We start from the raw sequence: 27,515 nt of genomic DNA, 5'->3' as shown, positions 1-27,515 counted from the left end.
TCCTTTGCCTATGTATCCATCCACCTGGCTGCCTGCCACCTCCCACGGCGTGTTCTGTCTCTGGCAGGGTCATAGGTCAGATGTCCTTCGTCTCATCCCCTCGAGCTCTGGAGTTGGGGATTTCTAATCGCTGATTTTATCTCCTCCTTCCCTCGTCATGGGTGGTGTCAGTGCTGTCTGCGGCCCTCCCGACGAGGGGCTGTCAACATTTCAGTTGTCTAAGCCTTCACTGTGGTGGAGTCTCTTTCTCATAATAGGAAGGAAAAGAGCAGCATTTTTCCTGAGCGGTCTGTCACGTGTGCGTACGAGGGCTGTCATCACTGACGGCTCCTTCAGGAGTGGCTCGGCCATCAGGTAGAGTTGCCGAGATGGGGACAGCTCGGTGCCGGTGTGACGCCTCTGCCCGAGCGCGTGCGTGCCGCGGGGATGGGTGGCAATGGCGTGCACACGCGGGTATTTCACAGTGTTTATTGTTTGCTTGATTGTCCATAATAACACCCTTGTGAGGACTTTGCTCTTATTCCTCGACTTGTGTGGGAAGACTGCACAAGATGAGTGGTTTGAAGTGGCTTTTTGTTCGTTACGTCTATCAGGTGCTTTTAGTTCCTATTACGGGACTTTTTAACATACCACAGGAGGAGGAGACACTGCAGCCTAAGGGGCAACTCAAGCACGACCGAGGGAAGCGCTTTACGACAAATGTCACTTTCAAGAAACAGAGGTCAACGTCCGTATAAATCACCCCTGTCAAACTGAATTAAGTTTTACGGGAGTTATGTTTTCCTGTTCTTTTTGAGAACCGCTCAGATTCTTTCATCCTGATTCTCTTGTTGAGATTTTAGATTTGCCTATATGTTTCATTTTTCCCGTCATTAGGTTTTCTATTTGCTTCTTCCAGTCATCCATTCATCCAGCAAACACGTATTGAGCCCCTCCTGTCACGTTGGTCTCCAGACTCATGCCACATGCTAGATTACAAAGACGGAAAGCTTTCAGTCCCCACCTCTAGAAACCCACAACTGGGGGAGGGGGTAGGAGGAATGATTGAGATGTAATAATAAAATGAGGCTTGTGAGAACTGTTATGAGAAAAAAAAAAAAAAAGCGTTGCCAAGACAGCCTTGGAAAGAAAATGGGTAACAGAGTGGGATAATCAAGGAGGGCTCCACGTAGGAGGTGAACTTATTGTAGTTTGATGGGGAGCAGGACACTCCAAGCAGAGAAAATAGCAGAGTGACAGGCGCATGGCCCCCGGTTGTTTTAAAATGTAAATTTTATTATTATTTGGGTAGAGTGAAGCCAGGGGTCAGGAGATGTCTGCCTGGAAAGATCGTTTGTTACTCACAGTTCCTGAGAGGAGGGGGCACGCGATGCCAGGCAGGGCCACACGGGGAGACCTCAGGGCGGCTGGAGGCAGAGGAAGGGCGGGTCAGTGTGGACCAGAGACCTCAATGAGGGTTCTGCAGGAGGAGTGGACAAGGCGGGGTGGGCAGCTGAGGACTGGCTGGTTTGGATCGTTCCCGCAGGCTCCAGGGCACAGGGCCTGTCCCCATTGCATGCAACCTGCCCAGGGTGGAGAGGACAGGTGGATGGTGGCCCAGAGGCTGGGAGCCGGTGGAGGAGGTGTGGGCAGTGGGCTCTGGGTTGGCCGGTTTGCACAGGGAGGCGTGCTCGCGGCTGAGCTGTTTACTGTCTCTAGGACCCAGCTGCCCAGGGAGGGGCGGTCCCTGCAGGGTCGGCAAGGCCCCAGTGTCCAGGTCTTTGATACAGAGCGAGAGCTGTGGCTGGTACACGTGGGGAAGGCTGAGCCGCAGCGTGGTTGGGCGGCTGGACTTGAGCAGGCAGTGATGGGAGCAGGCACCGGAGGGGAGGAGGGAGCCGATGTGAGGCCTGCAAGGCCTTGCTGAGGGGACTGTGTTCCTGAGAACCTGAGTTTCCCGGTCTCTGAGCTCGAGCCAGGGTGTCCCAGCGCTTTGCACGCTTGCCCCATCAGCGTCTCCCGGTGCGCCTTCTAGGCTGTCCTGTGGTCGCCACTCCAAGGCCAGGTGCCCGCATCACATGAGCAGGAGGCGCGGCTTCTCGGGTTCCTACCCCTTTCCCAGCCCCCCAGACTCCCACCCCACCGCACTTCATCAGTGATGGCATCTCGGGGTCTTAGCAAGTGGTACGACACCGCGCAGGATGCATGGAGATGCGGGCAGTCCTGTTTGCCCTAGAGAGGGGGTGTGTAAGTGAGAGAAGCGACAGACACAGAACCGTCCCCCCGACGCTCGTGGAGGATGGTGGGAAGCCAGCTTCACGTGAGGGCTGAGTGGGAGCTGGGTGCCCGGCTCCCTTGGTAGCTCCAGGGAGACGCAGAGGGAAGGGCTGAGGCTGGTCCCACACCTCCCTCCCCACCCCGAGTCGTAGAGCAGCTCTTGGGTGGGGGGCTCAGGCCACACACAGTGGGTCTACAGACTCAAGGAAGGCAAGCCCCCAGGGGCCCCGAGTGCAGGGACAGTCCTGGGTCCAGAGTGGCTTCCAGGAGAAGCCTCTTCTTGGGACAGGGGTACTTTATGGAAAACTGGTTCCTAGGAGGATATTTCAGGGGGAGTGTGAATAAAGTGGTAGAAACTCCAGCACCCGGGGGAAGTAAGAGAAGGGAGGCTGGGCAGCGGAGAAGGCCCTGGGCCATCCATGGGGCCAGGGCAGTGAGCCGGGCTCGAATCTGCGGTCGCCAGGGCTGTTCACTGGTGCGGGGGCCGGGGACAAAGCCCTGAGCCTCTGGAACGGTCGCGTCACAATCCTCCTGCCTCTGAAGACAGAAAGACTATGAAATAGCTAAAAAGTAAATGAATCACCAACTATCAGGAGGAAGCCAGCCTAGGGCTGCTTCCCATTAGGAACCTCGGCACAAGCTGGTATCAGGCAGTGCGGGGTGGGCGGGGGAGCTCATTAGGGTCGCAGGCTGCCCAGACTCTTCAGGAACTGGCCTTGAGTCCCTTCCAGGTCTGAGTCCCGCCCTGGTCGTGCTGCAGTCTGCCAGCGGGGCGGCCCATCTGACCCCACCTCCTCCATGCCCCCAGCTGCCCCTCTGGGCAGTTGGGTGTGGGGACGCCACTCAGACCACAGGCTGCTGGACAGGCAGGTTTTCCTGCTGACTCCGGGGTTCAGCTCAGCAGGCTTCCATGGCATGGATTCTGGAGCTTTCTCTCTCCTCCACTCTGCATAAGAACAGGGCCCCCTCCTCCTCTCCCCTCCCTGCCCACAGCTCAGCTCCACGTGCCCGCTCTCCACTCGCCGTCCCCTTGTGGATGAGGTTAATGCCTCTCCTCTGAGTGGCCATCGATCCCCGGCCCCTGGGATGCTGAGCTCATCAGGGCCGCGGGTGGCGGGGACACCAGAGGTTCTGCCCGGCGGGCTGGTTTCCACCTGACTTCTCAGAGGCAGGGGCTTCCCAGGGCAGGCAACTTGGCAACCCTGATGAAAAACCCACTCAGCAGGGGTGGAGGTTCTGGGACCCCAGGCATTCAAAGGGCAGGCGGGTCTGAAGGAGCCCCGCCTCCGGGGTCGTGGGTGCCAAGTGCCTGCCGGGGTTGGGGACAGCAGCCCAGAGCCCTACCCAGAGGATGCAGGAGGCCGCGACTCCTGGGGCTGCAGCACAGGACGCAGGGCTCCCTGTGGATGCTCACGGCTGCCCCCCGCTGAGCAGCATTTGAGATGTATGGCATCTCTGCTCTCGTCCTAAGTATTGCAAAGTGCTGTTTGTTAGCTTTAAACGAAAAAGAAGCAAAAAAAAAAAAAATTGTCAAAACCCCAGTTCCCCGTTGAGCTCTGATTGTTTTATCTATCATTAGTGAGCGCTGGTTGCTTCTAGAACGCTCCTTCCTGACGGTCTTGGAATCTAAGCGGAGAGCCTGAGGAGCCCAGCAGGAAACACAGGCCTTGGCTCCTGGCGGAGAAGTGCCCCCTCTCTTTACTCTACGTGTAAACCGCTTGTTACGGAATCTCGACCCCCCACCCCTGAGGTCTGGAGCCACAGTTACGTTCTCCGATCGTTAGTTTTGGAGCTCAGCGCTAGGCAGCCCGTCTCAATGCTGATTTTGAAATCGTGCACATTTGTTTGTATTAACACATTCATCCGTATGTTAATAAGCCGACCAGTCGGGCCCTGAGTTTGGGCTGGACCCCGGTGGGGGTGTTGGGGCTTTGGTGGTGAGCCAGACCCCGAACCCCCCTCAGGGGCTCGTGGGACGAGGGACAACAAGCGGGGAAGACGCCTCGGGAAGGAGGCGGTGGCAGGTGGGGGTGGGGCACGCTCCGCCGCGGGGGCCCGGACAGGGTGGGCGGACAGTGAGGACACGGACTGTGCGGCAGGTGGCTTCTGCTGCCGCTTCGAGGCTCCGCTGCGGGGCCGGCCGTGCCCACACCCGTGGCCCGGGAACGCCGCGTTCCCCGAGCGGGAGGCAGGCCAGGGCCTGTGAGTGAGCACCGCCCAAGGCCCCTCTGTCTGAAGGCTGCTGATGGCGTCTGACTCGCTCGTCAGGGTCCGGCCCAGACGCTGTCAACTGAGGTGCAAAGCTGCAGAAACCGCAGGCCTGGAGGTCCCGTGCGTCACCCTTCTGACCAGCGTCACGCCCGACGCAGCCGTCTGCTCACGGCCCCCTGCCTCTCTGGGCTCCAGACTGCCCCTCGGGTGCTCTCCCCGAGCCCCGTACCACCCGCCGCTCCCTCACCCGCAAGCACTGGGAACCTTTGCCGGGCACGTGTCTGAGCGAGCCTGGGCGTGACCAGCCCTGCATCGGGCTCGCGGAAGGTGCCGGAGGGCATGGAATTAGGGCATCGCCTTCTGTGGCCAGTTTTGGGGGCGGCGTGGTCCTGTTCACGGAGGTGTCCCTATGGCCCGGTTTCAGTCCAGATTCCAAGGACTTCATCCCGAAGGCCCGGTTTCAGTCCAGATTCTAAGGACGTCGCTGGCTTTGTGGAGAAGAGCAGAGAGCGGACGTGTTTTTGGGAGGTTCGGGTGTTGAGACTCTCGAGTGTGATGCTCTCAAGTCACAACAGATGGGCTCATGTGGAGAATGGCCGACGGGTCCACGTGGCCGTGAAGCACCCACCTGAGCCCCGATGATGTGGCCTCCATTCAAATCCAGGTCTTTTAAAAAAGAGCTGTAGACAGGAGGGGAAGTGTGACTTGGATACCCCAGCCCTACACTCTTCAGAACTAAAGCCCCACAGCCAAACCACAGCACCTCCTATGGGGTCACAGGCTAAGGCCGGGGAGACCTGGGCCCCTGAGTGCCAGGCCCTGGACCCCGGCCGCCCTCCTCCCGACGTCCCTGCCCCCCAGCCGCTCGCCGCTTCGCTGCCCCCTGAGCTCAGTACCCGCTCTGACATCTGGATCTTTTCCCCACCATGTTCTTGGCTGGTCACCGCCTTTTGCACTTTTGATGTTTTCTCATTGAGGTGAAATTTGTGGCGAACATAAAGTTGACCACGTCGAAGTGTACGGTTCACGGATTGGTGCCTGCATTCCAGCCTCCACCCCCACCTGGGCCGAAATGTTTCAAGGCTCCTGAGGCAATGCCGCACCCACCTCCCCCGCCCTGGCGCCCAGCCGTCTGCTTTCTGCTCCTGCGGGTCCACCTGTCCTGGGTATTTTATGAGATGGGATCACGCGGCGTGGGGCCTCCAGGTCTGGTTGCTCTGGGCATCACAGCTTCAAGGCCCGCCTGCGGTGCAGCAGGGGTCAGCGCTCCGCCCGTTCCGTGGCCGGGCAGTGTCCGTCCTGGGGCTGCACCACTGTTTCCCTGTCGACCATGGACGGGCACTTGCGTGCTCCCCGCCGGGCTGTTGTGAGCAGAGCATACGTGAACGTGTGTGCGCAAAGGTTGGAGAGCCAGCTTGCACTTCTTCGGGGTGTAGACCCAGAAGTGAGGTTGCTGGGTCGCATGGTGGTTCTGGGTTTGCTGGAGGACCTGCTGAGCCGCTTTCACGCTGTGAATGGAGAGGGTTAGAGTTTTGTGTTTCGTTTCTCTGGGACTCGCACCGCCCAGACCCATGTTTGCTGTCCCCTTCTGGTCTTGCATGCTCCAGTCCACCAAGGTCCTTCTAAATCCTCATGCCACACACACACACACACCCCCCACCCCCGTGACCGCCTGCCAGCTTGGTTTCTCTGCAGACATCGCGAGCGTGCTTCCTGTGCTGTCCCTGAAGCCGTCTGTGGGGTGTCGCCTGCACGGGGCCCTGGCCAGCCCAACTCGGCACCACCTACTTGGCCTGAGGCTCTCCGTGCCCACAGCCTTCCATCTGCAGGTGTCCCTGGGCCCCCGACCCCCCAGGCCTGCACAGGCCCAGCACCTGCCTGGACGGGGTGCAGGGACCTGCAGAGAACGCGGGGGGCTTCCCTGGCAGCTGGTGACCAGTGCCCCCCACCCGCACTGTTGCTGTCTTGCGGGGTCAGGTCCACTGGTCCACAGGGCAGGCAGCACAAGCAGGGCAGTCAGACTTGCTCGGGCAGGACTAGAAGCCGCTCGGACGAGGACGGGCATCGGGAGAGGTGTGGCTCGGGGTCAGGCCGGGTGGTCCTGGAAGGGCTGAGAGCACCGCCTGGGCAGCTGACCGGATGGGAGCTCACGGACAGGGACTAAAAGCAGCAGCAGAGCATCGCGCAGGACAAGGGACAGGCGGGCTTCAGGACAGAAGGTGTTGGGTCAGCTGTGCTCCAAGGCGGGTTTTACCACCTCAGCTAGTTCCCAGGGCAGCAGCCGAGTCCCCTGCACAGGGACCTCCAGAGGCCCAGCCAGTGGTGGCGTCTTTGGCGTGCGTTCAGGCAGAAGGGGTCAGGGTGGAAGCAGGAGGCGTGGAGGGGAAACAGCTCTGGACCCTCTCTGGGGACACCCAGCCACTCGGGCCCCGTGGGGCTGGGCAGGTCTTCTCTGCCAGCTGGTCCCCTGTCCACAGGTCCTGAAGGCAGGTCCTGTCCCAAGCTCTTGGTCTGAGTCCCCGGGGCCAGGTGTGCCCAGGCCTTGACCGCGAGCTGGTGACTGAAACCCCCAGACCCAGTGGTGGGGACAGAGGGGTCCCTGCTCAGAGGTGCAGGTCGGGGGGTGGGGGGTGTGCGCTCACGGGACTGAATGCCCCCTGTGTGAGGGGTTGGCCAGTGGGCTCAGCCCCAAATGGTCCAGTGGGTCCCAGGCCCTCCATCCTGCAGGTTGGAGCCATCGGGGACGAGGAGGAGTGGGTCACCCTCTGCGAGGAGGAGAACGAGCCGGATGCCCAGATGCTGGAGATCCCGGACCTCACGCCCTACACTCACTACCGGTGAGAGCCGCCCACCAGGGCCCTCTGTCCTCAGTGGTGAAACCCAGCTGCACGCGTGCGAGCGAGACGCTTGCAGCCACTGTAGCAGTAAACTGAGCTTTTCCGGGCACGAGATGCTGTTGAGTGTCATTCCCAGAGAGACTGTCCCTGCTGCCAGGCCAGCAGCGTCCCTTCCACCAGCTTCGCTGGCCGGGCAGCCAGCAGGCATGGCTGGTGTATCAGGCTCCGTAGCCAAGACCCACGTGGTTGAAGATGTAGGTCTTTTTTTTTCTTTTTTCCACAGAACCCCACCTCTGGGGCTGTTAGGGTGCTGTGTGTGTGAAGAGCAGACGTCCTTGAGACACCTTCCTCACCCTCCCCGGGTCCCGGAGGCGTGGGTTTCACTGATCAAGCACTTAACGTGCCATTTAACCTTTGCCTCTTGACCCTGAAACTTATCCAGGCAGTAAATCCTTGGCCCAAACAAAGGACAGAGTGTCGGCGGCTGCTTGAGATGCCATGACTTCCCGTAAGATTGAGGAGAGAGAGAGGATTTCCAGTTATCTCGGATGCTGGGTGTGATAGCCTCACTGTTCTGCCAGGATGGATGCACTTCATGTGACCGGGGAACAGAAGACTGAGAATGACTAATTCAGGGAGTAAAAGGGGAAATTATATCTTTGTGAAGAACACCGTTTCAATATAATACCAAAGTGAGGGTTTTTGTTTTTTTTTTAAAAAACCTAATGAGAGGTGCTATTGAACCTACGCTCATTTTAACATCCTTCCTAGTTTAGAGCAGATGAATCAAGATTCACTCGTTTTTAGGGGGAAACATTCAGCGTAAAGTGAGCTGCCGAGGCCCGTGATGTGCCATGTGAAACTGGCGCGGGGCCTTGTTTCCTCCCATTTTCCCGCGTCCCCTCCCCGAAGGTTCCGCATGAGGCAGGCGAACGTCGTCGGCGCCGGCCCCTTCAGCCAGTCCTCCCGGGTCATCCAGACGCTGCAGGCCCCCCCGGACGTGGCCCCCACCAGCATCACTGTCCGTACTGCCAGCGAGACTAGCCTGCGGCTCCGCTGGGTGGTGAGTCGGGGGCGGTGCTGGGGGGAGCCCGGAGCCTAGTCATCGCTTCCTCCTGCCTTTGTCCAGGTCAAAGCTAATCTCGTCATTAAACCAAGAAGTAGCGCACCCTATAATTAGTGTTGGATCTCAAACCATCCCCAGCTGTCTTATTAATTAGTAGCGTTACCCACTGGCTTCTTGGAACCAAGACATATTCTTCAGGGAAGAAAGTCAACCATCCCACAGGCTCGACCTATAAGTCCTTAAGCTCGGTCGACACAGAAGGGGTCTGAAGTATTTGTAAGAGAGCCAGCTTGATATTGAATCAGAACATTTGCTCACAAAATTAAGCCACAATATATTAAAAGAAATTAAGTTCAGCTAAAGTTACTGACAAGGCTTCCTGTAATTAACAGAAGAAAAGTTCCAGGGAAAAGTTAAAAAGAAAAAGTCCAAGAATATTCACCCCAGAGTAGCTGTTCCATGGACTCAGCCCCATAAGACAGGCTGGTGCTTGGGGACCCTCATGGGGGATGGTTCCGAGACGGGGGCCCACCACAGACTGCTGTCTGCTTCTAGCCACTGCCAGACTCTCAGTACAACGGGAACCCCGAGTCCGTGGGCTACAGGATTAAGTACTGGCGCCCGGACCTGCCCTCTGCGGTGCTGACCCAAGTCATCAGTGATCGGCTGGAGCGGGAGTTCACGGTCGAGGGGCTGGAGGAGTGGACCGAGTACGAGCTGCAGATGCAGGCCTTCAATGCCATCGGTGCTGGGCCCTGGAGTGCGGCCGTGCGGGGCCGGACCCGGGAGTCGGGTGAGTCGGGGCTCCGGGCCCTCCCGTGTCTCCTGGAGGAGGAGTGGGCCCAGGCTCGGTGGCATCTCACTGGCTCATCCTTACCCCACCCCACACCCCTTACTGTGTCTTTCCTGAGTAATTAGGTCAACCTGCCTCAGAGCCTGTGACACTGCTCTGCATTTGATGATGGATTCTCCCAGGGGCTGGACTTGCGTTGTTGTTTTTAACTAGGGATGATTTCACCACCAGTGCTCGGAAGTAGGAGCGTACGGAGACTGATGGGATCTTTTTGACGCACAGTGTTCAGGAATTCCTCCCGACAGTTGTGCGTGTGGTGTGTTGAGACACTTTCCTCTGCCCCAGGAAATAGACCCTCAAAGTCTGTTGCTTTCGCACAATGGGAGTCTCTCTTTACAGCGTTAAGATGGGTGTTCCTGTTAGTGAGTCCATGGAGTGATTTGAGGACCCAGGCTCTGCCGTCCTGTAGACTAGCTGCCGTCTCACCCAGTGGCCAGAGGGGAGAGATGAGCAAAGGGTGGGCGCCTCTGCCTCTTGACACCTGCCCAGAGACAGCTCACAACCCTTTGCTTACTGCCAGGAAGGGAGGAGAGCTTCCAGAGGTCGCTTGGCAGAATGCTTATCTTTTAGGTTCCATGGCCAGACTGGTCAACAGCAGTTTGCAGGACCCTTGCTGGCCTGGTTTGAGCTTGTAGAAACACAGAAAAGAGTGTTGCTGACACTCTTTAAAGACACACAAACCAGCTCTTTCCGAAGGTCTGAAATAGTGAGGATTTCTCCTGAAAAGAAAGACCATCTCTGCTCTTCAGCTCACCCCCACCCAGGCTGTTCAGCACTTGATGTATCAGGGAACTGCTTACCCTAGACCACATGGGCTGTTAGAAGTCGGGCTCTGAATACCTTCCTGACCTCCACCCAAGAGGGCTGAGACCAAGGTGGGAAGTCTTGGGTTAGATGTCACGCTCAGAATACCTTCCTGACCTCCACCCAAGAGGGCTGAGACGAAGGTGGGAAGTCTTGGGTTAGATGTCATGCTCTGAATACCTTCCTGACCTCCACCCAAGAAGGCTGAGACGAAGGTGGGAAGTCTGAGACAGGAAACTAGCTGCATCAGGACTGAGCTATTTCCCCAGAGGCTTCCTGAGCCCGGGGCAAGTCCTGTCTTATGGCGTATACCTTAATCTTACACGGTGTTAAACACAAATCATATCTAACGTTGACTTGTTTACGTAACGTTGATTCTAAAGCTAGAAATAAATATTAAAGTCTTTCATTATTAAAAGAAAGCATTAAAACTCTAAGTAGAGATTAAAATACCATTTAAAACAGTTTTTCTTAGGGAAAAATAAAACAAAACACAATCATTGAGTAAAACACTATGATTGAGGTAAGAAGTAGGTTAGACACTGCGAAAGAGAAAATTGCCAAACTGGAAGCTGAAAATGAGTGAAAATCTCAAAATACAGCACAGAGACATTGACACTGAAAGTATGATAGAGAAGTTAACAGACAAAGACTGGACTGAGAAGGCCCAACATACATTCAGTAAGATTCAGAAAGGATCAGGGGCAGGGGCAGGGCAATGAGAGGAGGAAACACACAGAGATTACGGCTCAGAAATTACAGAGTTGAGGTAAGACACTGTGTATCAGACTGAAGACTCCTGAACAGGAAAAATAGAAATAAATCTGCACCAAATTGCACTGCCCTACAACTGCAAAATACCAGAGCCAAAGAGAATATCTTAAAAACATTTGGACCCAGGGCATCTCACCTGCAAAGACCATTTGAAACCAACTTCTCAAGAACAACAGCGGGTAGAAGACAATGGAATAATAATCTTGAAGGAACTGAAAGAAAGTAACTCAACCTCAAGCTCTGCACTTAGCCACAGCCTTTTGTTCAGAAAACAATGAAATATCATGTGAAGGTGAAAAAAGTGAATTTTTAAATGGAAAATACTATTTTGGGATAAGTTTTTAAAGAACACTCAACAAAGATGACCAATGGCAAAATGACTGTCTTGAGAGTATCTTTTTGTAAAAATCTTTCCAGCCATCCTTCCAGTGGTCAGACAGAGGATGAGATGGTTGGATGGTATTACCAGCTCAATGGACATGAGTTTGAGCAAACTCCAGGAGATAGTGGAGGACAGGGAGCCTGGCGTGCTGCAGTCCATGGGGTCACAGAGAGTCAGACACGACTTAGCAACTGAACAACAACAACAAAAAACAGTGGTCAGAGGTCAGAGGTCATCACGGCATCTGATGAAGAGGGTGAAGGGGTCTCCAGGGCACGCTGGTGGAGAGTCACAGCTGCTGATGGAGTCAGATGGGGTCGGAGGGAGCTGGGAGGAGAGGAAGCCTGCAGGTCCCTTCTGGAACACGCAGCACCTCCGTGACAATAGCTGTATGTCCATGCTTTAAGAAGCTCTGTGCACAGACATGCTGAAAGCCAGCCGTGGAAGCACCACGCAGAACTACTCAAGCCACATTTACATGAAGTGTCCGGTTTTGATGGGCACTTGAGCTGGTTTCATGACATCTTATGATATATCATATGGGTAAATGAGGCCCTTAAAATCAAAGACACTACATGAGGCACAGCTGGTGCTAAGAGGGAAGCCCTGCAGAGGAGAGAGAAGAAAAGAAGGAAATGCATTTTAAATGGTACTCTTTTTAATGAAAGGGGAGTTTCTAGGATTGTCTCAAAATTCAAGATACCAGGTTGGAAAGGAGTTGAATCTCCCTTAACTTATGTAATGTGCAAGGTTTTTTCCCAAAATCTTAAGAACATAAATATTTTGTAACTAAATGGCAGTTTTCCCTGGTAAGACTCAAATGGGCTGAAATTTTCATCGTGAACACTACCATTTGCTCAGCCTGTCTCCTCGTTGGGAACCCAGCTGCATTCTGGGCACCAAGGCTGAGCTGCCACAATTGCCCAGTTGCCCTCACTCTCTGGGGACATGGATGGCCTGCCAGTGTGTGGAGGCACATGTTACCACGTCTTAGGAAGTCATCTGTTACATGTAGGTCTACATAAGAACTGGGCACTTATGGTCTCCAAAATGAACCGCAGGAGACAATTAAGGATTGAGAGGTAGCCAGTTTGCGTTGCTATGATGATGGCCTCTCTCTCTGCAGAGAGATGGAAATTTAGAACTTAACACTAGTGTCTGGGTACAGTATACTTGCTCCTCTCACCTGGCTCTAAATAAAGTGGAAAATGAAATCGGAAAATTGTAGGTTTACCTTCTCTTTGAATGATAAGTGACACCTTTAATTCACAACTGATGCAAGGTGCCAGCTTCTCGCTCAGTTGTTTTTTTTTAATTAAATAAGCATATGTGTCAGCAATGTCCTGGTAACTGCCTTGGCAGTTACAACACCGAGGGGGAGCCCCTGATGGGCGGAGGACACGAGTGGCACCGTGGGAGCCCCTGCAGAAGGTGGGGGACTCGGAGTGGTGTGTGCGGCCGGCCTGCTCCCTTCAGGGGGCTGAGTTCACTGGAAGCCAGGAAGATTCTCTCCCTGTGACACAAATCTGCTCAAGTGAATTATAGTGTTTTGTTGAATGACTGAATGATGGAATGAATGACCCTCTACTGACGTAGTTGGGAAGAAAAAGTTAATCGACCAGGTAAGCTGGCCAGCATCTTCTCTCCAGAACTGTCAGGAAGGAGGACCCCGTGCTTGGAACAGACAGGCTCCAACAGCGGTGTGTGTGTGTTGTGGGGGCGTTGGCCAACCCACGTGGCAGCTGGTTCGCGCCTGCGCTCTGAGGCCCATCAGTCAGCCTCGTCAGTCAGGCTCCAAGGCCCGTCAGTCAGCCTTGTCAGCCAGCCCCTCGTCAGTCAGGCTCCAAGGCCCATCAGTCAGCCTTGTCAGTCAGCCCCTCGTCAGTCAGGCTCTGAGGCCCGTCAGTCAGCCTCGTCAGTCCGGCTCCAAGGCCCGTCAGTCAGCCTCATCAGTCAGGCTCCGAGGCCTGTCAGTCACCTTGTCAGTCAGGCTCCAAGGCCCGTCAGTCAGCCCCTCGTCAGTCAGGCTCTGAGACCCGTCAGTCAGCTTCATCAGTCAGCCTCATCAGTCAGGCTCCGAGGCCCGTCAGTCAGCCTCATCAGTCAGCCCCTCGTCAGTCAGGCTCTGAGGCCCGTCAGTCACCTTGTCAGTCAGGCTCCAAGGCCCATCAGTCAGCCTCGTCAGTCAGCCCCTTGTCAGTCAGGCTCCGAGGCCCATCAGTCAGCCCCTTGTCAGTCAGACTCTAAGGCCCGTCAGTCAGCCTCATCAGTCAGCCTCATCAGTCAGGCTCCGAGGCCCATCAGTCACCTTGTCAGTCAGGCTCCGAGGCCCGTCAGTCAGCCCCTCGTCGGTCAGGCTCTGAGGCCCGTCAGTCAGCCCCTCATCAGTCAGGCTCTGAGGCCCGTCAGTCAGCCCCTCTTCAGTCAGGCTCCAAGGCCCGTCAGTCAGCCTCATCAGTCAGGCTCCGAGGCCTGTCAGTCACCTTGTCAGTCAGGCTCCAAGGCCCGTCAGTCAGCCCCTCGTCAGTCAGGCTCTGAGACCCGTCAGTCAGCTTCATCAGTCAGCCTCGTCAGTCAGGCTCCGAGGCCCCGTCAGTCAGCCTCGTCAGTCATCCTCATCAGTCAGGCTCCGAGGCCCATCAGTCAGCCCCTCTTCAGTCAGGCTCTGAGGCCCGTCAGTCAGCCTCGTCAATCAGGCTCCGAGGCCCGTCAGTCAGCCTCGTCAATCAGGCTCCGAGGCCTGTCAGTCAGCCTCATCGGTTAGGCTCCAAGTCCCGTCAGTCAGCCCCTCGTCAGTCAGGCTCCGAGGCCCGTCAGTCAGCCTCGTCAGTCAGGCTCCGAGGCCCATCAGTCAGCCTCGCAAGTGGGCAAGGGCTGGGGGGTTCCCGCCTCCCAGGCAGTCAGGCCAGGAAAGCCGTGCTTCCAGGCCCAGTGCGAGGCCCGGCCTGCCACTGGGCCCTCTTTGGCCCCTCTGCCTCCATCCCAAACCTGCCACTTGCGGAGCAACCGGGACCAGCTGGCCAACAACGGAGAGCATCTCCTCCAGGGCCTGCATGAGTCCTGTCATTTTTTTCTTAAAGACTTCGTTACAGCAGCCCCTTGTTTCCTGGGGCTGCTGTAATCACGTGCCCCAGAGTGGTGGCTTCAAACAGCAGAAATGTATTCTCTCGAGGCTCTGAAGGCCAGAAGGTGGAGAAAGGGATGTGAGCAGAGCTGAGCTCCCTCTGGAGGTGCCAGGAGGGGCGGTCCTTCCCCCTCCCAGCTTCTGGAAGCTCCTCGGCTGTGGCAGTACAAACCCAGTCCTGCCAGGGGTTGGGGATCTCCCCACGTGCACGTCCATCTCTTCTCACAGGGATGCCAGTCCTGCTGGAATAGAGACCACCTCACCCCCATGTGACCTCATCTGACCCATTACATCCCAGGGACCATATTTCCCAATAAGGTCACATTCTGGGCCCAGAGGGTCAGGACTCAGCATGGGAGCTTGAAGGGGCACAATTCAACCCACAGCAAAGACCACATCGCTTTGGTACAGAAGCTCTAGGAAGCAGAGTTGGGGAGCAGTGTCGTGCAAAAATATGTTACTTTCTGTCTTCAGACTGACTACCAGAGGAGCCTTCACAGTGGCTGAGCAGAAAGAAGGAAGTGCTCATGTATGAGGGAGTGAATGAGTGAGTGTGGAAGAGAACAAATGAGTGAGTGAGTGAGTGTGGAAGGGGACAAATGAGTGAGTGAGTGAATGAATGAATGAGTGAGTGAATGAGTGAGTGAGTGAATAAATGAGTGAGTGAGTGAGTGAACGAGTGAGTGAGTGAATGAGCGAGGGGGTGGACGCGTGAAGGAGTGCATGGATGCATGAGTGAATGGATGGACGGGTGGATGAGTGAGCCAGTCGGCAGGCTGGTCCTGGGGGTGGTCACTGAGAAGGTGTCACAGCCCCATCACGTGTTCTGTGCCCGTGAGTTTCGTGAACTTGATGTGTTCTCCTTTTCGACCGAGGAGGTGCTGGGGGTGCTGACACTCGCTTTGGTCGTTCCTGTCACCCCCTCCCCACAGAGAGGTGCACCATGTAAGGCTCCCCTGCCCCCACCCCGGGCGCAGATCATAACCTCCCCTCCTCCCCCTCTCCGCCTGTCCCCCACAAAGTCCGCATTTAGAGAGGTCCATGAACTGTGTCTGAAAGTGAGGATTCCGTCTGAGATAAAAGCCACAGTTCTCACCAGTTAATATAAGAATCAGGCAAGCTTATTTTCTCTCTGGGTGGACTCCGGTAACATGGAGCTCCTAAATACCCAGGATTTATGGAATTTGTTGCTAATATTAAGGAGATTTACATTTCCATGATACCCCTGCAGGTTTAATCTGATCACTGCAAAAACGCTCAGAGTGCATTGCTATTTCAAGGACAACTTGATTAGAAGGGTAAAAATTAGACCTTTATTTGTAGAAGCCTTTAGACTTCCGGAGCCAATCTCTTTAACTCATTCCTTGCAGTTCCTTCAGCCGCCCCTGAAAACGTGTCAGCCGAGGCCGTCAGCTCCACCCAGATCTTACTGACGTGGGCCTCGGTCCCCGAACCAGACCAAAACGGGCTCATCCTGGGCTACAAGGTACGTGCTCAGGTGACCTTCCCCGCCTGCCTCCCCGGCCGGCAAGCTCGCATGGCCTGTGCATCGCTGGCTCTGGCCTATTTCCTGGACTTCACCCTCCTCCTCTCATCTCCCTCGTCACCGTCTGTGGTGAGGGTCGCTCCACCCTCGTCACGCGGGCCCACGCAAGGCGCTCTGAGCCTAAGATGGGCGGAACGGCAGTTGCTCCCTCTAGTCGATGGTGGCTGATTTTGTACAATGCCAAGGACGTGTCCAGAGGCCCCTACACACGTGTCTGCAGGTGTCATCACCACCCGTGTCCGTCCTGGGCGCTGGCCTTGGCGTCGAGGCTTGGCACCTCCCGGCTTCTCTGGGAGACCTTTCTGGGCCAGCCCTGTGTGCTTTTACCCAGGCCCTCAAAACCCCCCTGTTCTGTGCCGTCCGCTCCGCCAGCAGCAGGGCGGACCTTCCTGGTTTTGACCGTGAGGCCGCGCATGTCATGTGCTGTGGCCTCTCCTTGGGCCGTCCATCTTCTCCATCCCGTTCTGTTTCCTCCTATCCTCACGCCCCACCGCCACCCCGGGGCATCCTGATAGCTCCCTTCTGGCCTGTTTGGATGCAGCGCCCCCAGCCCAGCTCTGAGAGCAGCGCCCACAGCCCCACCTGGCCGTGGACAGCCCTCCCTCCCGACCCCCGCCCTTCACTGCCTTCCAGCCACTGCTCCTGCGGGCCAGCTCCCGGCGGGGGGAGCTTTGGGAGTGAGGAGCCGGCGGGCCGTGGAGGGACCGTCTCAGCGCGGCTGCGGCTGCAGTGAGGGCAGTGAACAGCCCCGGGGCGGAGTCTTGGTTCAGGGGTCCCCAGGTCCTCCGAGGCAGGAGGCCCGCCTCCTAACAGCCATGCAGCCGAGTGGCCGCTGGCTCCTTTAAAAGAAGCGGGATGTCTCTGTGTTTGTGTCGAGCCCCGGTTTTAGGGGCTGCCGCCGGGGACCTCAAATCCTGTCAGTTACAGCGGAGCGTCTGGCTCACCCAGCCAGCCGAGGGCTGGGTCATCGCTGCAGCCACTTTCCAGTCTCCAGGAAATTGCTGCACTTCCCTCTTTCCCCAAAAGTGCCAGCGGTTAGGAATTAAATCCCCACGTCCTCAACTAGCTGCCCTGGGGGAGGACGGGTCCTGAGCCCCCCAGGCCCCTCCTCACACACTGCCTCCCCTCCCCGCCCTCGTGTGTCGCCGCTCAGATCCTGTTCCGGGCCAAAGACCTGGACCCCGAGCCCCGGAGCCACGTGGTGCGCGGGAACCACACGCAGTCGGCGCTCCTGGCGGGCCTGGGCAAGTTCGTGCTCTACGAGCTCCAGGTGCTGGCCTTCACCCGCATCGGGAACGGGGTCCCCAGCGTGCCCCCCATCCTGGAACGCACTAAAGACGACGGTACGTCGGGGCCATGCCTCCGCCCGCCCCCCAGGTTTGCTGTCCCCATCCATACCCTTCGGACGGTGGTCATCTTCAACTTAATTTTCAGAACACTCCTTCTCCCCTCGGTTCAGCAGAGGAAAATGAAGCAAAGCTGTTTTCTGACCACAGAGTGCCCCTACAGCCAGTTTCAGCCAGAGTGAGTGTTTACAGGTTAGGGGTGAGCCTGAAAGGCCGGATGGGCCAGGCCAGGACGCCTCAGGCCGCTCCTGGTGGCGTTGGCACAAAGCTGCTGAGAAGCCCTAGGTTCCCTGGTGTGGCCCCCTCAGAGGGCATGTTTGAGGGGCTGAGGCGCCCAGGTTCCCAACCCCAGAAACAAATACCTCTTGATGATTGTCTAAACTCTCAGCCATGTTTCTCCACTTAGCAGATGTCAGCCACCCAAGGTTAGTTCCTGTACATGATCTTTGTTAACCAGACTGTGGCAAATATTCTCCCCCCCAAAAAACCCAGGCTCAGATTCAGCTGAAAGTAAGGCACCAGAGATTTTCTTCACCCTTTTACTGAAGGAATTAAATCAGCCTGGAAAGTGCTCTAACCGCTGAGATGACACCCTCCTCCCCATCTGCTGGGAGACAGCCCGGGAGCTGGGCCTCGCCTGGGTCAGAGGAGGGGGCGCCTCAAGCATCGTTCTTCCTCAGGGGCTGGTCTCAGGGCAGCCAGCGTCTGAAAGGGACCCTGTGGCCTGAAGGCCATGTCTTTGCAAAACTGTATGTTGTGTCCAGGACCACCCGAATGAACAGTAACAGGGGTGTTTAGTAATGGTTCCTCAAACTGGGGAGGGTATTCTTCCCAACGCACAGGCAGGGGAGTCATGGACCGCCGTCTGTTTTCGGCCACAATCGTGATATAAACTTGTTTCTCCTTCCCCTCATTTCATCGCGATGCAAGCGATCACCCTTGGGGACAGTGAGGGGCAGAAGCCATGGAAGACAGACCAGACGTCAGAGTTTCCCGTTTGTGAGTCGGTCCTGGCGTGTGAGCCCGTGGTCTCCTTCAGTTTATTTCACCCAAACGCAGGGGTCAGAGCACAAGTTTATAATTTAAAATACCGTTCTCAGCTAAGTAGCTCGAGGCAAAGTTCACAGCCCTGGAGTGGCTGTCACGCACGTCATTTTATTTCTATATCGATTGTTCCATGCCTGTTGCCTCTTACCTGGGAAGAGTCAGCTCTTAAGTTCCAATGAGAAGTTCCCACGCTGGCCACACGTTTACTAGGTTGTCCGTTTAAGTAAATATATTTTACAGCGTCTACGAGCCTATTATTCAGTGGTGCCTGCATACATAGCTAGTTTTTGAATTACTGGTGCACCAGACCATGAAGAAGAACTATGACACTCATTTGTGGACATCGCCTCTTGATTTTCTGGGACGATGCAGGAGAGGGCTCGTGTGTCTGAAAGGCCACTGCTGTAGCCGTGTTATTTGGTCAATCACTGTAACCTCCACTGGAAGTTGGGAGCAACACTCAGCCACCTTCTTCACCTTTCATCTGCCGTATGGACGTCCAGACTGGGAGAGGAGTCAGCTCAGATTGGCGAAGTCTGACTTGATGTACCCTCTACCATGCTACTTAGCGACTGTAGTGGCCAGCTTTTGGCACCACTCAGGACTCCCAGCGTGGTTCATGAGCACTGCAAAAGTCACCTTCCCAAAACTCAGAGTGATTCACCCGTGAGCAGTGTCGTCAGCAGTCATGACTGTCCTTGGCCAGCCCACAGGACCCTGCAAAACCCCGCCGTGTACCCGAGTGACATCCCCAGTGGGGCCTGATTCTCGCGTCTTTTTTTTTCCCCCTTCAGCCCCAGGCCCGCCCGTGAGGCTCGTGTTCCCGGAGGTGAGGCTCACGTCTGTGCGGATCGTGTGGCAGCCTCCAGAGGAGCCCAACGGCATTATTCTAGGTAAGGGAGCGGCGGGGACCACAGCTCAGAGAGAAATGACAATTAGATTGATTTCATCCATTTTTATTAGATGTCTAAAAGGTTAGAGAAAAAAAATCCCATCTGCAGCAGCCTGGCGTTTTCTGAGCCGAGAGACCGCAGCCCTGTGTCTCCTGCTCTAAGGGGTTCTTCGCAGAATGAAATTTACATTCTGTTCGCCCAGAATCTCTCTGTTCACGGTTCACGGCAGTACCATCTATAATTGACCTTCCCTCTGCTCAGAAATAACCCAGTTATTTTGATGTGTGTTTGGAAAACAGCGGGCTGGCTTTTCACAGAAGATTCCCATGCGGGCCTTGCTCCAAGGTCCCAGAAGCGTCTCTCTGCTGCTGCAGGCCTGGCACCCAATCCTTTGAGGAAGTTTCCCAAGTGAACTGCGTGCTTGGGTCCCAGGGAAGCGGTTTGCTTTGAACTTGGCATTCAGGGGGCCAGCTCTGAAAACTTTGATGAAGAGTCTTAATTTGCCCCAGTTTTCCCAAAGGCAGCAGGTTTTATTTTTAAAGGTCATCAGTCCGTTGATTTGTTCACTCTTTCACTGTGACGAATCAGGAGCCTCTGATGTGCCAGGCCTCATGCAGAGGGGGAGGGGAGAGGGAGGAGGGGAGAGAGGGGGAGAGGGGAGGGGAGAGAGGGGAAGATGAGGGAGGGGAGGGGAGGGGAGAGCGGGGAGGGGAGAGGTGGGGGGAAGGGGAGAGGGGGGAGGGGAGGGGGAGGGGAGAGGGGAGGGGAGGGGAGAGAGGGGAAGATGAGAGAGAGGGAGGGGAGGGGGAGGGGTGTAAGGAGTGAGTAAGACGCTGGCGGGGCAGGTCCTCGAAGAGGAGGAACCAGTGACACGACCGCGTGGTCTCGATGTGGGGTGTGCGTGCGTGCTCGTCACTCGTTCGTGTCTGTAGCCTACCAGGCTCCTCTGTCCGTGGGATTATCCAGGCAAGACTACTGGCGTGGGTTGCCATTTCCTCCTCCAGGGGATCTTCCCAGCCCAGGGACTGAACCTGCTTGCCCTGCATCTCGTGCTTGGGCAGCAGGTTCTTTACCACTGAGCCACCCGGGAAGCCCTCGATGCGGGGAGGTTCCGCAGAATGCCCTGCAGGGCAGCGTCTCCTGGATCAGGGGCTCAGGGCTGGACGGTGTTTTCAGCCTGGAGCTTGAGGATGAGTGTTAGTAAACAAAACATTGGGTCTGCTCACCCACAGGCAGTAAAGCCAGTCTCCTGACACCGGGCCGTGGAGAAGGATAAAGAGGATAAAGCATCTGCCTGCAGTGCAGGAGACCCGGGTTCAATCCCTGGGTTGGGAAGATCCCCTGGAGAAGGAAATGGCAACCCACTCCAGTATTCTTTCCTGGAGAAGCCCATGGACAGCGGAGCCTGGCGGGCTACAGTCCACAGGGTCGCAAAGAGTCAGACACGAACTCTGCAGCGTTTACTGCCAGGCGACACGCAAGGCGTCAGGGCAGCTGGTGCTCAAAACGCCCCAACTCCCCAGTGGGTTTCAGTCTGGTGGGGGGTGTGATCAGCATGCGCTGTACTGTGGCTGGTGGACGGCAAGGTGACAGGCGGGGTCACAGGGGTTAGCCCAGCACTCCTCAGGCTCCGCAGACCTGGGCGCTGTGTGCTCAAGGTCATTCGGTTATCCAGCGCTTACCGCCTCCCCTGCGGTGGGGGTCTCAGCATCTGTGGAAGAACTGAGGGACGGCACACACTGTTCCTGGGTGCTTCAGAGAGGCGCCCCAGCACAGGACACGGGGAGGGGGCTGTCCCAGGAAGACCCAGAGGGTCTGCTCCGTCACATGGGTGGTTTCCAGAGTCTTGAACCGATGCTGCCTTCCGCCTGCGGGAGCATAATCATCCCTGGGGGGTGTGGGCCGGCCGGGCTGCGAACCCCTGGGAAGGCATCGTGTGCAGGAGGGGCCAGCGGCCCAGACCTTCCCACCTGGGCCTTTGAGGGCCTGGTGTGTCTCCTGGGGCCAGGCTGGCCCTGAAAAATACGGTCCTTCCTCCTCCTCACCCACCGCAGACCCCAAATACGTCTGCTCGGGTTGCAGGTAATTTGACAATCACACCCTAATGCAGTAAAACATACCACTTACACCTGCTCTCCAGGTGAGGACTGTAAGATTTTGTTTGAAAAAGGGTTTCACTTCATTAAAAAAAAAAAAAAGTTTGAAAATCTGTGCCAAGGGAGTCCCCCAAGGACCTTGAGCAGCTAAGGGATATGATCAGATTTGTCTTCTGGATAACTGGCAGCCGTGAAAGGACGAACAGCAAGGCAGATACTTGCCGAGCCCCGGCTTCATTAAGACACGCCCGGGGCACACTCGCCACCTGCACAGCTCGGCCCTGTCCTCTGCGGCCCCGGGAGCCGCTGCTATGTGTGAGGACGGCGCTTCTGAGCCAGGTGACCAAGGACCTGCAGTTTCTGGCCACTAAAACCACAACCATCATCGAGGAGCCTCTGTTGCCGTGTGCATTTCAGACCCTGTGCCGCTGAGAGGCCCCGGGCAGCTGCTCTCAGGCCCCGGGGCGGGAGTGGTCTGTGGAGCTGACGAGGCTCTCGAGGTGCCCGGAGCCCGCACGCGGGCAGGGCTGCCCTCCTCTCGGCAGCCTGTCATGGAAGCAGCAGGACAAACCGTCTGATCACCGCCCACTCCCGGGGGAGCCCCTGCGTGCTGCGAAACAAGATGCACGTTCGGAGCAGAGAGGTGAAGTCCCCCCGCCCGGCCCCCCGGGGGTCCCCACACACACACACCACCTCTGCTGAGACCCAGTGGTCCCGGGTCTGTGATCATCTCCGCGCTCTCCACAGCCCTCCCGGGCCAATGCAAACCGGTTCTGACAGCAGCGCTCCGCGGAGTGGGCAGAGGAAGGCCGGCCCTTCCCTGTGCCCACACAGACACGTGCTCTGCTTTGTGACCGTGACTTTGAGCTGCCTCTCCCAGGACTTCCCTGAAACCCCGGCGGGGCTCCAGCCTCAGCCAGCGCTGGCGGTGACCCTTCCCGAGTCCCCTGCCAGGAAAGACCCCCGTCACCCCCAGGTGCCACTCCTCTCTGAGAACCACATGAGAGGGCGCCTCTGCCTGCTGCCTCCCTTCCCCACCCATCCCCACCTGGGCCGGTCTCCTCTCCTCTTGGCTCCCAAAGCTCCTGCGCCCACAGTCACCACATGAGTCCCCCGTCCACAGAAGCTCAGCGCTCACTTTAGAATCATGTGCCCTACTTTTACTGGTCTTTAACTTTTTCTGATCGTGAAAGCAACATGTAGAATGATGATTCAGACCACAATGCAGATAATCTAGATACCACTTCACAGTCCTCAGACTTAGAAGCACAGAAGGTCTGATGGCCCCCGGGAGAGGTGAGGAGGCGGGGAGAAGCCTCACGCGCTCTCCCTGGAGCGCAAGCGCAGCTGCAGAGGGGATGACCAGGGCGGGTGCACCCCCACCCAGCCGCCTTCCTCCAAGGCCTTAACTCTGAGAAACCCTCCCTGCTGTTCAGAGGGCCAAACGCACAGAGAGTCACGGCAGACTGCTTTAAATAACAGGAAATTTAGAAAAGAAACAAGTAGAAACAACCCAAATGTCCATCAGTGAGGCGGTGAGAAGGCAAACTGGGGGCTATTTGCACAGAGAAATTACAGAGGCCGTTAGAGTAACGAACGTGTGCTCCAGGAGGTGCCACGGAAAAGCCTCACAAACATCTGTTGCGGAAAAACAAGTTGCAAAAGCATCCACACGGCCCGGAGATGTCTCTGCACACGTGAAAACCTTGCAGACACGACCATTTGTCATGAATGGGTACACACCTGTGGTGAAGCTGAAGCTCCAGTACCTGATGACTCACCGGGAAGACCTTGAGGCTGGGAAAGATTGAAGGCAAAAGGAGACGAGGGCGGCAGAGGATGAGATGGTTGGATGGCATCACCAATTCAACAGACAAGCTCCAGGAGACAGTGAGGGACAGGGAGGCCTGGCATGCTGCAGTCCATGGAGTCGCAGAGTGGGACACGACTGAGCGGCTGAACAACAGCAGCAGCAAAGTCAAGAAAGTCGCGTGCGGACAGGCCCTGGTGGCCGGGGTTCAGAGCCCACCAGGGCCCCTCTGTTCCTGCTCTAAAGTGACTGGCCTCCCCTCCCCTTTGTATCCCTCTCCCCAGATTCTCAGTAAGGCGGCCTGAGGTCCAGCCTCAGGCATTGCGTACAGCCTGGGCGGGGAGGGTAACTCAGCAGCCCCTTCGCTCCGTTCCCAGGAGTCACGTAGTCCCTCTGGGCCAGGGCTGCCCACCTCAGGGGGACCGGTGATCAGACCTCCCGGGTATCGTGCAGGGCACCAGAAACCCAGAACAGCCAGTGCCGGTCAGCGCCAGCTGGGCACTGTGGGCCTTCAGCGCCTCCTCCCTGCTTTCGGACCAGAGAGGTCTCCTCCGCATCGCTGCGTGTCTGCACTCGGCATTTCTCTGTGTCCATCACGGACGAGTGGCGGGGCTTCGTTCTCCATCGCCCTGGCGGCTCCACAACGGAAGGTTCCTGCTGAGAGGCGCCTTTGGGCCAGGTTACAGGATGCCCCCGGGGGTGCTGAGAAGTCTGGCCGTAGATCTCTAGTCCCCAGGGGTCCTTGAAAATCACAAAACCCCAGGTCAGGAGGGGGTGGGACTCCGAGGCTGCGTAACACAGCTCGCCACCTCCCCCGACGCCCTCCGGGGCTGTGAGGCGTGTAGCGGTAATTGTAACAAACATTGTCTGGGTAACCTGTCACCCGGATATTATTACCACCAGCGCAGCAAATTGTAGATGCTGCGGAAAGACGGGAAAACAGTTTCTAAAGATTCAGATTGGCGTTCACGGGGGAGGAAGGAAAACATCTTTTTGCGAGACTCGCTTTACGTGCAGGGACCTAGAGTCGGCGTCCCGACTCCGGCGGCGTGGCCTTCTGAGCATATAAACACCTCTGCGGCGAGAGCTTTTGTAATCTGTATCAAAACATGTTCTTTCATTTCCGAAAGAGATTAGCAGTGTGAAATACTGGAGGCGCCTACAGGGAGAAACACTTGCTTATTTGCGTAAATATTTTACCGGGAGAGCTCGAGGCGTTTAGAGCCTTCCTTGGAGGGTGCGGTGGGAGCCACCCGAGAGCGGCCGTCCCCCCTCGTTTGCAGCTAATCCACAGTCGCTCAGATGCTGCAAAGCCCGAGTGACGTGTGTGCTCCTCAGACCGGGAGGGTCTGTCCCTCCAGACAGACCGGATCCCACCTCCATGCAATTAGAAGTCAGCCTGCCCATGGGGGCTGAACCTTGACCTTTAGCTTGTTACACGAGGGTGTGCGGGACTCTGCTGAGAATTAGGGGCTCAGCTGAATAGGATCTGTGTTAGCAAACGCGTGGTTTGCTGCTCTGTTGGGTTTGTCTGACCCCCAGCCTCACACGGAGAAGCTGTAAAACCAGCGACCCAGGCAGCGTCCGGGCCAGGCTGATGCTTGCCCACTCCCCCTTGGGAGATTCAGCCGCTGTGGATTCCCGAGCCAGGAGTGGGCGCTGAGGGACCATCGCCACCCACAGTGCCTGCAAGGGGGTCAGCAGCCCTGTGCCCTCCTCACAGCCTTGGCCTCGGGGCCCAGGATGGTCCCCAAACAGACAATGGACGGAACTCTCAAGCAGACACCATTTGCTACCCAGGAACCACCCAGTCCTGGGAAGGCCTCGCCACCACCCAGGAGGTCCGCCCTCGACTCTCCAGAGTCGCTCTGGGGTCTCTCCACAGTCAGCTCCTTTGACCGAGATGCCCCCCTCCCACCCCCTGCAAAGGCACCCCGTCCTTGGCTGCACCTTCTCCGACTCTCTCCCGGCCCTGGCCTCCCCCGCGGGTGGCCCGGAACCCACCCTCCAGCCTGTGGCGCGCGCCTCTTTCCCTCCTGGTTTTCTAGACGAGCGACGTGTCCTCATCTTCCGGGTGACTTCGAGCTGCTCGGGCTTCTGCAGCCCACTGCTTTCCCCCTGCATCCCCATGGGCCGCACGTGGTCATGCCCCTCTTAATTCCCCCCGGGGACCTTCCACCGCGGCTGCCCCCGGCCCTCTCCTCTCCGCCCAGGGACCCAGATCCCCGTTCCTTCCTCGTGTGGCTGCACCCTCTGACCTCCTGTCGCTGAGGCTCAGCTCCTGTTTCTGAGCTTGCTGGACCTGGGACCAGATAACGAGCCTTTTCTGTGCAAACACCCCCGTCCTGCCTCGCTCCCAATCCGTGTTCCCGAGTGTGTGGGCCAGTGCTCCGCAGTAGCTCTTGGCTGCTCCTGTACAGAAGGCTCTCTCCTGCTCATCGAGCCTGTGTTGAGGTGAGGTGTGGGCGTTCATCCTCATGGTCACGGCACCGCAGAACAGGACGGCAGGGACACGGTCCCTCTTCTAGGGCAAAGGACAGGAAGGTGCTCCTAGAGAGGAAGGTGCTCCTAGACTCCAGGGCGGAGGCATTTTCTCCCAGGTGCTCCTTGTGACCTGGATCAGAGACTAGCCCAGGTTTCGCGTGGTTCTCCGGGGTTGCCTGGAGCCTCGGGGCTAGGCAGAAACGCCCCATCAGTCCAAAAGAGACAGAGGACAAGGAGTGAGTGAGGGGCCGTGTGACGGAGCCCACACGGGCAGGTGGAGGTGAGGTCGAGGGTCACCCCGGGGTCGTGCCCTGAGGGGCGGGGCGGGGAGTAGGGGTGGAGCCTTTGGTGCAGGGCAGACCTGAGCCCACCCAGGGGGCAATTAGTGGGTCCCGTTTAGATCGCAGCTCACAAAGACGTGCCTTTGAACAAAATCTCGGTTTCACCCCAGGATTTTTAACTCCAGCAGCAGATAATCTGAGCAGAAGTGAAATGTGATCAAGAACCAACGATAACAAAAGCACATCAGTAACCACATCTGAATCCTCATTGATTCAGACTCACTGGCAGAAGGCGATTTGAATGATCAAGGCGTCTTCATCACACGTGACTCTCTGAAATACAAAGGGACACGTGAAGGGCCCGACTGCCGGCTGGTGGGCGCCGTGAGGGGTGGGGGGCCCTGGGATGCCTCGTGTTAACGGCAGTGTCTCCTGCGGGCCCCGTGCCTGGGAGGCGCTAGGCAGGTGGTATCTGCTCCCCCGGCCGTCTCAGGTGTAGCCATGCCTTCTCACAAGCTGCAAAAGAAACCTGGTCAGCCCAGAGCTACCCAGAAGTTCAGTGTGCACACACACAGGGCCCAGGCCCCAGGAGTGCATATGTTCACCTGTTTTTAACACAGAGTTCCTTTCTGCCTCTCTGAGGGCAGAGGGTAGGGTTGGAGTCCCTTCTTCACGAGGCGTGGTGTTTCTTCAGTGGCCGAGCTCACTCACCCTGGGGACACGCCTCCCTCTTGAGGTCTTTAAAACATTATGTTTGATCATGTTCCTGGTGTTCTGTGTCTGCCTCTGTAGTCTTTGCGTTTGGTCGTAAAGTTCAGTTTGTCTTGGCAGAATCAGTTCAATTCAGTCGCTCAGTCATGTCCGACTCTTTGCGACCCCATGAACTGCAGCATGCCAGGCCTCCCTGTCCATCACCAACTCCTGGAGTCCACCCAAACCCATGTCCATCAAGTGGGTGATGCCATCCAGCCATCTCATCCTCTGTCGTCCCCTTCTCCTCCTGCCCTCAATCTTTCCCAGTATCAGGGTCTTTTCAAATGAGTCAGTTCTTCGCATCAGGTGGCCAAAGTATTGGAGTTTCAGCTTCAACATCAGTCCTTCCAATGAGCACCCACGACTGATCTCCTTTAGGATGGACTGGTTGGACTCCTTGCAGTCCAAGGGACTCTCAAGAGTCTTCTCCAGCACCACAGTTCGAAAGCATCAATTCTTTGCAGAATACCTTTCCTTAATTCCTTGCCGTAGTTCAGCTACTTTCGTACGGGGCACAGGCTGACTTTCCTCCAGTGGCCAGGTGGACACGGGTCATTGGCTGTGTCCCATCACAGACCCCCCCGTCCCCTATGAGACCTGCTGTAGCTGCTGTGGAACCATGTGCCCACGTGGATGGCGCTGCCCGCCCCCCACGTCTGATCTCCCCGGTTGCCCCTCTAAATCTGCTGAACACAGGCCTCACCCTGCGCCTCAGTCTCTTCGCAAATCCCGACAATGTACAAATAATAATACGGCACATGAAGGCTGGAGCAGAAGCCCTGAGGTCGCAGCTGGTGTGGGAAGGCAGCTTACGTCACTGGCAGCAGTGACTGAGCTTCAGGAGAGAGCTGGGGGTTAACAGAGAAGAGATGTACATGTTCTACAGAGTAATGGGGAGAAGGAGAGCAATGACGTAACTGATCAGGACGGTGTGACAGGCAAGGGGGGCTGA

At 56.9% G+C, this 27,515-nt stretch overlaps 1 protein-coding gene across 5 annotated transcripts in view; it reads left to right on the top strand.

Annotated features, from left to right (window-relative positions):
• LOC133238799 (protein sidekick-1) overlaps positions 1 to 27,515 on the top strand; it is a 733,626-nt gene that overhangs the window by 641,424 nt on the left and 64,687 nt on the right. For all 5 annotated transcript variants that reach the window (XM_061402289.1, XM_061402294.1, XM_061402290.1 and 2 more), the window contains 6 exons: positions 7,195 to 7,304; positions 8,217 to 8,367; positions 8,926 to 9,163; positions 15,678 to 15,793; positions 17,007 to 17,196; positions 19,041 to 19,139. In XM_061402289.1, coding sequence (XP_061258273.1) covers positions 7,195 to 7,304; positions 8,217 to 8,367; positions 8,926 to 9,163; positions 15,678 to 15,793; positions 17,007 to 17,196; positions 19,041 to 19,139 — 904 coding nt within the window. The remainder of the gene's footprint in view (positions 1 to 7,194; positions 7,305 to 8,216; positions 8,368 to 8,925; positions 9,164 to 15,677; positions 15,794 to 17,006; positions 17,197 to 19,040; positions 19,140 to 27,515) is intronic.

This window comes from Bos javanicus, chromosome 25 (genome assembly GCF_032452875.1).
Source record: "Bos javanicus breed banteng chromosome 25, ARS-OSU_banteng_1.0, whole genome shotgun sequence".
Classification (NCBI taxonomy): domain Eukaryota; kingdom Metazoa; phylum Chordata; class Mammalia; order Artiodactyla; family Bovidae; genus Bos; species Bos javanicus.
The sequence above is the reverse complement of the archived record's forward strand: the minus strand, read 5'-3'. Positions and strand labels throughout refer to the sequence as shown.